At 53.5% G+C, this 10,691-nt stretch overlaps 1 protein-coding gene across 5 annotated transcripts in view; it reads right to left on the bottom strand.

The window, feature by feature from the left end:
* Positions 1-4,392: 4,392 nt before the first annotated feature.
* LOC122541375 (uncharacterized) overlaps positions 4,393-10,691 on the bottom strand; it is a 51,092-nt gene continuing 44,793 nt past the window's right edge. For 4 of the 5 annotated variants that reach the window (XM_087979405.1, XM_087979404.1, XM_087979407.1 and 1 more), the window contains 2 exons: positions 9,904-9,953; positions 9,639-9,728 (listed from right to left, as the gene is read on the bottom strand). In XM_087979405.1, coding sequence (XP_087835531.1) covers positions 9,678-9,728; positions 9,904-9,953 — 101 coding nt within the window. In that variant the 3' untranslated portion in view covers positions 9,639-9,677. Of the gene's footprint in view, positions 4,958-9,638; positions 9,729-9,903; positions 9,954-10,691 lie in introns of those variants that run through there. The other variant, XM_087979406.1, reaches the window with a different exon arrangement.

Raw genomic sequence — 10,691 nt, 5'->3', positions numbered from 1 at the left:
TGGCATTTTTGATAAGGGATAGCATTACAGCTGGACTGAGGGAGGATATTCCTGGAAATACATCCAGGGAAGATATTTTGGTGGAACTGAGAAATAAGAAAGGGATGATCACCTTATTGGGGTTGTATTATAGACCCCCCAATAGTCAGAGGTAAATTGAGAAACAAACTTGTAAGAAGATCTCAGTTATTTGTAAGAATAATAGGGTGATTATGGTAGGGGTTTTAACTTTCCAAACATAGACTGGGACTGCCAAAGTGTTAAGGGTTTAGATGGAGAGGAATTTGTTAAGTGTGTACAAGAAAATTTTCTGATTTAGTATGTGGATGTACCTACTAGAGAAGGTGCAAAACCTGACTTACTCTTGGGAAGTAAGGCAGAGCAGGTGACTGAGGTGTCAGTGGGGGAGCACTTTGGGGCCAATGACCATAATTCTATTAGTTTCAAAATAGTAATGGAAAAGGATAGACCAGATCTAAAAGTTGAAGTTCTAAATTGGAGAAAGGTTAAATTTGATGGTATTAGGCAAGAACTTTGAAAAGCTGGTTGGGGTCAGATGTTCGCAGGTAAAGGGACGGCTGGAAAATGGGAAGCCTTCAGAAATGAGATAACAAGAATCCAGAGAAAGTATATTCCTGTCAGGGTGAAAGGGAAGGCTGGTAGGTATAGGGAATGCTGGATGGCTAAAGAAATTGAGAGTTTGGTTAAGAAAAAGGAGGAAGCATATGTCAGGTATGGACAGGATAGATCGAGGGAATCCTTAGAAGAGTATAAAGAAAGTAGGAGTATACTTAAGAGGGAAATCAGGAGGGCAAAAAGGGGACACAAGATAACTTTGGCAAATAGAATTAAGGAGAATTCAAAGGGTTTTTACAAATACATTAAGGACAAAAGGGTAACTATGGAGAGAATAGGGCCCCTCAAAATCCTTTGTGTGGAGCTGCAGTATCAGTGTTTACCGTGGAAAAGGACATGGAAGATATAGAATATAGGGAAATAGATGGTGACATCTTGTAAAATGTCTATCTTACAGAGGACGTCGTTTTGGATGCCTTGAAATGTATAAAGGTGGATACATCCCCAGGACCTGATTAGGTGTACCCTGGAGTTCTTTGGGAAGCTAGGGAAGTGATTGCTGGGCCTGTTGCTGAGATATTTGTATCATCGATAGTCACAGGTGAGGTGCCGGAAGACTGGAGGTTGGCAAACATGGTGCCACTGTTTAAGAAGGGTGGTAAAGACAAGCCAGGGAACTATAGACCAGTGAGCCTGATCTCGGTGGTGGCAAGTTGTTGGAGGGAATTCTGAGGAACAGGATGTACATGTATTTGGAAAGGGAAGGACTGATTAGGGATAGCCAACATGGCTTTGTGCGTGGGAAATCATGTCTCACAAACATGATTGTTAGTTTTTCAAAAAAACTCAAAGAGGATTGATGAGGACAGAGCAGTAGACATGATCTATATGGACTTCAGTAAGGTGTTTGACAAGGTTCCCCATGGGAGACTGGTTTACAAGGTTATAATCTCATGAAATACAGTGAGAACTAATCATTTGGATACAGAACTGGCTCAAAGGTAGGAGACAGAGGGTGGTGGAGGATTGTTTTTCAGACTGGAGGCCTGTGACCAGTGGAGTACCACAAGGATCAGTGCTGGGCCCACTACCTTTCATCATTTATATAAATAATTTGGATGTGAGCTTAAGAGGTAGAGTTAGTAAGTTTGAAGGTGACACCAAAATTGGAAGTGTAGTTGACAGAGAATAAGGTTACCTCAGATTACAATGGAATCGTAATCAGATGGGCTAATTGGCTGAGGAGTGGCAGATGGAGTTTAATTCAGATAAATGCAAGGTGCTGCATTTTAGGAAAGCAAACCTTAGCAGGACTTATACACTTAAAGTTAAGGTCCTGGGGAGTGTTGCTGAACAAAGAGATCTTGGAGTGCAGGTTCATAGCACCTTGAAAGTCGAGTCACAGGTGGATAGGATAGTGAAGAAGGTAAAAACAATGACTGCAGATGCTAGAAACCAGATTCTGGATTAGTGGTGCTGGAACAGCACTGCAGTTCAGGCAGCATCCAAGGAGCTTCGAAATCGACGTTTCGGGCAAAAGCCCTTCATCAGGAATAAAGGCAGTGAGCCTGAAGCGTGGAGAGATAAGCTAGGGGAGGGTGGAGGTGGGGAGAAAGTAGCATAGAGTACAATGGGTGAGTGGGGGAGGGGATGAAGGTGATAGGTCAGGGAGTAGAGGGTGGAGTGGATAGGTGGAAAAGGAGATAGGCAGGTAGGACAAATCCGGACAAGTCATGGGGACAGTGCTGAGCTGGAAGTTGGGAACTAGGGTGAGGTGGGGGAAGGGGAAATGAGGAAACTATTGAAGTCCACATGCTTCCCTTTATTGGTCAGAGTATTGAGTACAGGAGTTGGAAGGTCATGTTGCGGCTGTACAGGACATTGGTTAGGCCAATGTTGGAATATTGCGTGCAATTCTGGTCTCCTTCCTATCGGAAAGATGTTGTGAAACTTGAAAGGTTTCAGAAAAGATTTACAAGGACGCTGCCAGGGTTGGAGGATTTGAGATACAGGGAGAGGCTGAACAGGCTGGGGCTGTTTTCCCTGGAATGTCGGAAGCTGAGGAGTGACCTGATAGAGGTTTGTAAAATCATGAGGGGCACGGATAGGGTAAATAAACAAGGTTTTTTCCCTGGGATTGGGGAGTCCAGAACTCAAGGGCATAGGTTTAGGGGGAGAGGAGAAAGATATAAAAGAGACCTAAGAGGCAACTTTTCATGCAGAGGGTGGTACATGTAGGGAATGAGCTGCCTGAGGAAATGGTGGAGGCTGGTACAATTGCAGTATTTAAAAGGCGTTTGGATGGGTATGTGAATAGGAGGGGTTTGGAGGGATATGGGCGGGGTGCTGGCAGGTGGGACTAGATTGGGTTGGGTTATCTGGTCAGCATGGACGGGTTGGACCGAAGGGTCTGTTTCCATGCTGTACATCTCTATGACTCTATGCCAGTCGGGATGTGTTTATTGCTGTCCTTACTTATCCTCAGGCAGTGGTAATAAGTAACATTCCTTTTAGAATTTACAGCCAGTTGTTTCAGTGAGTTCTCTTGGGTGCCAGTGCCTGTATGTCGATTCGACTGAAACATTGGCATCTGGATCAGGACACATCTGTTAAAATTGTTTGAGAAGGTAAACAACAATTTAGACAAAGGAGAGTCAGTGGACGTGATCTACTTGGATTTCCAGAAGGCCTTTGACAAGGTGAGAGACAGGAGGCTGTGAAATAAGATAAGAGCCCATGGCATCAGTGGCATGGATAGAGGATTGGCTGACTTGGGAAAATACTAACATTCATTATGACAATCGGAATAGCAGATTCTTTAGAAAGAAAAATAGCATTGAACAGAATGAAAGCTGTTTTTAAAAAGAAACTTGCGTTCGACAAATGTATTAAAATTCTTTGAGGATATAACAAGCGAGGTGGAAATTGCAGAATCAGTAAATGTAATGTATCTGGATTTTCAAAGGCATTCATAAAAAGCTTACTACACAGATTAAAAAAAATCATTGAGTAATGTATTTAGCAAGCATGTATGTGCAACAGGCAGTGAAGAAGATAGTTGGTATGTTGGCTTTCATAGTGAGAGGATTGGAGTACAGAACCTTGGTGAGACCACAGCTAGAGCAGTTTTGGTTCAGCAGACTGACTCCTGAGTTGGTAAGATTGACATATAAAGAGAGATTGGATTGGCTAGAACTATATTCACCGGAGTTCAGAGAATGAGGGAGGATCTGATGTATAAAACTCTGACAGGACGAGACAAGGTAAACATGGAAAGGATGTTCCCAATGACAGGGAAATCCAGAACTAAGGATCACAGTCTAAGGATGTAGGGTAGGGCACTTCAGACCGGGATGAGAAATTTCCTCACTCAGTTGATGCATCTGAGGACTTTCTGCCATAGGAAGTGATCCAGGCCAAAACATTGAATGTTTTGAAGGAGTTAAATGTAGTACTCTGGGCTAAAGGGATAAAAAGGTATGGTGGGGGAAAACAGGGAATGGAGTTGGATAATCCATGGTCATCATATTGAAGTGCTCCAAGCAACTCGATGGGCCAAATGGCTACTGTTCAAACTGTAACTGTCACATGAAGGAATGGTCAAAGATTTGGCAGATGGTGTACAATGTGGGAAAGCAAGGTTGTGTGGATTGGCAGGAGAAAGCAGAAAACAACAGAATACTATTTCAGAGAGACTGCAGAGAATTGTGGGAAGGAGGAATCTGGATGTACCTGTTCGAGACGATTAATATTTAAAGATTCATTCCAAACCTCAGTAATTGACTGAAAAGAACTTTGCCATAAGATTTCCTTTTTTAAAAAATAATTTATTGCAGATACAAAGGCAAGTAAACAAAGTACCAAGAATATTTTAAAATTATACAGACCGACTGAAATTCACTTCGACCTTTTTAATTCGATCAAGCCTAAACTGCGTTACAGTTCTCTGTAATTCAAGTCTCATCTGTATTCCAGCTTTGGTCTAAGATTCAACTTTATGAAAGGATCCTTGCATTATCATTTACCAAAGCAGCAAAAATAGTGGTAATCCTCAGAAATCCAGAGTTTCACCTCCCATTTCCCATTTTGAGGATTTGGGAATGGAGTTGGGTTGAGATTATGGAAGCAGCTGGTCATTTAAACCGTAGAGTTCATCCAGCACGGCTTGATTTTGCTGAGGTATATAGGTCTGATTCTCAAAAGGTTCCCACATTTTCCTGGTTATTAAATTGCAGGATGAGTGCAGCATCCACTTATTCCACAAGGATCCATGACCACAGCACAGTGCCTTCCATTTCACAGTTTGACTGGCTGCCACAATGGCTTTAGATACTTCAGTGTCTTCCATTGGTTTATCTCAATATGTTGAAGTCTTAGAGTTCTGTGGGGCAACAGGACAGAAAAATGCCCTTCAGCCCATTGAGTCTGTGCCAGTCCTAAACAAGCACTTGACCATTCTAATACCAATGTTCTTGGTCCATAGCTTTGGTATCTCAATACTTCGCAAATGTTATGATGGTTTCTGCCTCTACCATCCTTACAGGCAGCAAGTTCCAGATTCCCACTATCCTTTGGGTGAAACAAAGGTTTCCCTCATATCCTCTCTAAACCTTCTATCCCATTCCTTAAATCCATGATTCTCCCTGGTCATTGATCGCTCTGACAAGGGGAAACGTTCCTCTCAGTCTACCTGATCTATGACTTTCTGTATCTCCGTCATCTCCCCGCTCAATCTCCTCTGCCCTGAGGGAAACAATCCTAATCTGCCCAATCGTTTTTCATAACAAACTCTCCAGCAGAGGTAACATCTTGGTAAATCCCCTCTGCACCTTCTCCCATGCAATCCTATCCCACCTATAATGTGGATTCCCAAATTGGATATAATACTGTCTTGTATTATATAGCTCCAGTGTAACATTCCTGAATGTAAACTCTATGTCTCAGCTAATAAATGCAAGTATCGCATACATATTCTCTTATGGACCAGGCCAAGCCCACCCCACTCCCCCCAAACCCCCACCCCACTCCCCCCAAACCCCCACCCCACCTGCCCCCAAACCCCTCTCCCCAAACCACCACCACCCCACCTGCCCCCAAACCACCACCCCACCTCCCCCCAAACCACCACCCCAACTCCCCCCACCCCCTCTCCCCCCTCTCTCCCTGCATCCCTCATCCCCACCCCCTCCCACCCTCTCCACACCTCTCACATACCCTCTATCCCCACCCCCATCCAACCCCTCATCCCCATCCGCCCATACCCCTCCACCCCCTCATCCCCACACCCCCACACCCCTCCACCCTTCCCCCCTCCAACCACTCATTCCCACCCCCCACACCCCTCCACACCTCCCATGCCCCACCCCCCTCCTCATACCCCCTCCCACCCCCCTCCACATCCCCCCCTCTCACCCACTCCACATCCCCTCCACCCCCTCCACCCCTCATCCCCACCCCCCTACCCCCATCCCCACCCCCTCCACCCCTCATCCCCACCCCCTCCAACCCTCATCCCCACCCCCCTCCACCCCCATCCCCACACCCCACCCCCTCTCTCCACACCCCATCCCCACCCCTCTCCACCCCCATCCCCATCCCCACACCCCACCCCCTCTCTCCACCCCCCCATCCCCACCCATCTCCACCCCCACCCCCATCCCCACACCCCACCCCCTCTCTCCACCCCCCATCCCCACCCCTCTCCACCCCCATCCCCACCCCCCCTCCCCACCCCCCTCCACCCACCATCCCCATCCCCACCCCCCTCCCCACCCCCCTCCACCCACCATCCCCATCCCCCTCCCCAACCCCCTCCACCCACCATCCCCATCCCCACCCCCCTCCACACCCCCACACCCAACCCCCTCCACCCCCCATCTCCACCCCAACCCCCTCCACCTCCCATCCCCACCCCCCTCCACGCCCCATCTCCTCACCCTCCACCTCCCATCCCCACCCCCCTCCCCATCCCCAACCCCCTCCACCCACTCATCCCCACCCCCAACCCCCTCCACCCCCCATCCCCACCCCAACCCCCTCCACGTCCCATCCCCACCCCCCTCCACGCCCCATCTCCTCACCCTCCACCTCCCATCCCCACCCCCCTCCACACACCTTCACCCCCCCATCCACCCCCCATCCCCACACGCCTCCCCCATCCCCACACGCCTCCACCCCCATCCCCACCCCCAATCCTCTCCACCCCCCATCCCCACCCCTCTCCACTCCCCCACACCCACCCCCCTCTCCCCATCCCCACCCCCCTCCACTCCCCCATCCCCACCCCCTCCACTCCCCCATCCCCACCACCCTCCCCCCATCCCCACCACCCTCCCCCCATCCCCACTCCCCTCCACCCCTCATCCCCACCACCCCCCCATCCCCACCACCCCATCCCCACCCCCTCCACCCACCCATCCCCATCCCCACCCCCCTCCATCCACCCATCCCCACCCCCCTCCATCCACCCATCCCCATCCCCAACCATCCACCCATCCCCATCCCCAACCCCCTCCACCCCCCATCCCCACCCCCCTCCACCCACCAATCCCCATCTCCATCCCCATCCCCCTCCACCCCTCATCCCCAACCCCCTCCACCCCCCCATCCCCACCCCCATCCCCCTCCACCCACCAATCCCCATCACCATCCCCATCCCCCTCCACCCCTCATCCCCAACCCCCTCCACCCCCCCATCCCCACCCCCCTCCACCCCCCACCCCCACCCCCCTCCACCCCCCACCCCCACTCCCACCCCCCATCCCCACACCCACCCCCCCATCCCCACCCCCAACCACCTCCATGCACCATACCCACCCCATCATTCCCACCCCCAACCCCCTCCACCTCCCATCCCCACCCCCCTCCACACCCCATCCCCACCCCACTCCATACCCCATCCCCACCCCACTCCACACCCCATCCCCACCCCACTCCACACCCCACTCCACACCCCATCCCCACCCCACACACCACCACCCCCCCATCCACCCCCTCCACCCCGCATCCCCACACCCCTCCACCCCCCATCCCCACACCCCTCCACACCCCCCATCCCCACCCCCAATCCTCTCCACCCCCCTCATCCCCATCCCCAACCCCAATCCTCTCCACCCCCCTCATCCCCATCCCCACCTCCCTCCACCACCGCCCCCACCCCCCTCCACCCCGTCCCCATTCCCATCCCCCTCCCCCCTCCACACCCCCATCCCCACCCACCATCCCCAACCCCCATCCCCACCCCCCTCCACTCCCCATCCCCACCCACACCCCCCACCCAACTCCACCCCCTCCCACCCCCTATCCCCAACCTCCTGCCACCCCCTATCCCCACCCCCTCCACCCCCTATCCCCACCCCCCTCCACCCCCTATCCCCACCCCCCTCCACCCCCTATCCCCACACCCCCCTCCACCCCCTATCCCCACACCCCCCTCCACCCCCTATCCCCACACCCCCCTCCACCCCCTATCCCCACACCCCCCCACACCCCCTATCCCCACACCCCCCCACACCCCCTATCCCCACACCCCCCCACACCCCCTATCCCCACACCCCCCCACACCCCATTCGCACCCCCACCCCTCCCCACCCCCCATCCCCACCCCCCTCCCCACCCCCCATCCCCACCCCCCTCAACACCCCATCCCCACCCCCTCAACCCCCCACCCCCCCATCTCCACTCCCCCCACCCCCCATTCCCACTCCCCCCCAACCCCCCTACCCCTCCCCAGCCCCCCACCCACCCCATCCCTCCCCACCCCCACACCCACCCCCCATCCCCACCCCTTCAACCCCCCACCCCACCCCTCCCCACCCCCATCTCCACCCCCCTCCAAACCTCCCCACCCCATCCCAATCCCCACCCCCTCCAACTCCCCACCCCTCCCCACCCTCCTCCACCCCCACCCACACCCCTCCCACTCCCACCCCTCCCACTCCCCACCCCTCTCCAACCCCCTCCCCACCCTCCTCCCCCCCATTCCCACCCCCCCTCCCCACCCCTCTCCACCCCCCCTCCCCACCCCTCTCCACCCCCCCATCCCCACCCCCCTCCAACCCCCTCCCCACTCCTCTCCACCCCCATCCCACCCCCCTCCACCCCTCATTCCCACCCTGCATCCCTCATCCCCTCCAACCTCATCCCCACCCTCAATCCCTCATCCCCTCCACACCTCATCCCTCATCCCCTCCACACCTCATCCCTCATCCCCTCCACACCTCATCCCCACCCTCCATCCCTCATCCCCTCCACACCTCATCCCCTCACCCACTCCCCCACCCCCTCAAACCCCCCTCCCACCCCCTCCACCCCTCATCTCCATCCCCTCCCACCCCCTCCACCCCTCATCTCCATCCCCTCCCACCCCCTCCACCCCTCATCCCCACCCCCCCTCCCACCCCCTCCACCCCTCATCCCCACCCCCCTCCCACCCCTCCACCCCTCATCCCCACCCCCCTCCCACCCCTCCACCCCTCATCCCCACCCCCCTCCCACCCCTCCACCCCTCATCCCCACCCCCCTCCCACCCCTCCACCCCTCATCCCCACCCCCCTCCCACCCCCTCCACACCTCATTCTCACGCCCCCCTCCAACCCCCTCCACCCCTCATCCCCACCTCCCCTCCCACCTCCTCCACACCTCATCCCCACCCCCTCATCCGCACCTCCCCATCCCCACCCCCTCATCCGCACCTCCCCATCCCCACCCCCTCATCCCCACCTCCCCATCCCCACCCCCTCATCCCCACCTCCCCATCCCCACCCCCTCATCCCCACCTCCCCATCCCCACCCCCACCCCCTCATCCCCACCCCCTCATCCCCACCCCCCTCATCCCCACCCCCCTCATCCCCACCCCCCTCATCCCCACCCCCCTCATCCCCACCTCCCTCATCCCCACCTCCCCAACCCCACCTCCCCAACCCCACCCCCCTCATCCCCACCTCCCCATCCCCACCCCCTCATCCCCACCTCCCCATCCTCATCCCCTCCACCCCTCATCCCCACATCCCCACCCACTCTACCCCTCCCACCCCCTCCACCCCCTCTACCCCGATATCAGGAAATTTCTGCAAAGACATTCATTTCAAGGGAGTTTTAATTAGCGAACTTGCTCACTGGAATTTCGAGATTGTAGTTCCACACATTCATCCTATGACAAAAAAAATACAATTAATTATATGACCTTATACACATAAATTAGATGTACTGAAAAGAAAAAGAGAGAGGCTGCCTGTGTATTTCTACAGAATAATAACTGCTGAACAGGCATAGTATATCAATCGAAAACCATGTAGAAATCGAGATTTGTGTTAATAATAAAATACCTGCTGTGCATCATTAGGTGTTGGTTTTCTGTTTATCTCCTGATTTGGGTCTGTAATAAAACAAAGATCATTTGTCATTCCCAGTCACTGGATACAGAATAACATTGCATGCCTGTTGTTGACCTCAGTCTATCATAATTCCCCATCCCAATTGCTTCCCCATTGTCACATCCTGCTTTCTGTTTCCCCCAATACCCAGCTTCCTGCTCAGACCCACCTATGTGACCTTCATAATGATCCCAACTGGCTGGGTCTGAAATACTTCCTGATATTTGTTTTCTAAATCTTCCCTTCACACCCCGGAACCCATATCTTAAATCCCTGCCGCAGGTTTGCTGCTTGGAACATAAGTATTTATAAATATAGATTAAGCTCTATCTGAATCACCTCCTACTGTGCGGTCAGTGCTACGATCCAATGGCATTACAGACTCACCACCGTGTCAGTCTCTACCTGCTGGTCTAGACCAGTCCCAGACACTGCAGTGCGATACCCCCTGCCATGGTTGAGAGTTGTGGAACAAACAAAGTATCTCTTTCACTTCCATGAGGTCCCCTCTCTGCTATTTCTTCTTCAGGTTCTGCACACACCACCACCATCAGGTCAGAACTTTGTGCCCTTAGCTCCCACACAGTGATGTTGTGTGAACATCAAGGGATGGGATGGGATGGTTCATGTAGTGGTGAGATTTCCTTGTCCCTCTTCCCAGTTTAAACATTAACGTGGTGGCAGGAACCTCTGGGTTTTCCCTCTCACTGCACGCCTTAGAAAGTGGGCAGACCAATGAA

The sequence above is a fragment of the Chiloscyllium plagiosum genome, unplaced genomic scaffold (assembly GCF_037043375.1).
Source record: "Chiloscyllium plagiosum isolate Xiang-an unplaced genomic scaffold, Cpla_swu_hap1 HiC_scaffold_35, whole genome shotgun sequence".
Lineage (NCBI taxonomy): Eukaryota > Metazoa > Chordata > Chondrichthyes > Orectolobiformes > Hemiscylliidae > Chiloscyllium > Chiloscyllium plagiosum.
The sequence above is the reverse complement of the archived record's forward strand: the minus strand, read 5'-3'. Positions and strand labels throughout refer to the sequence as shown.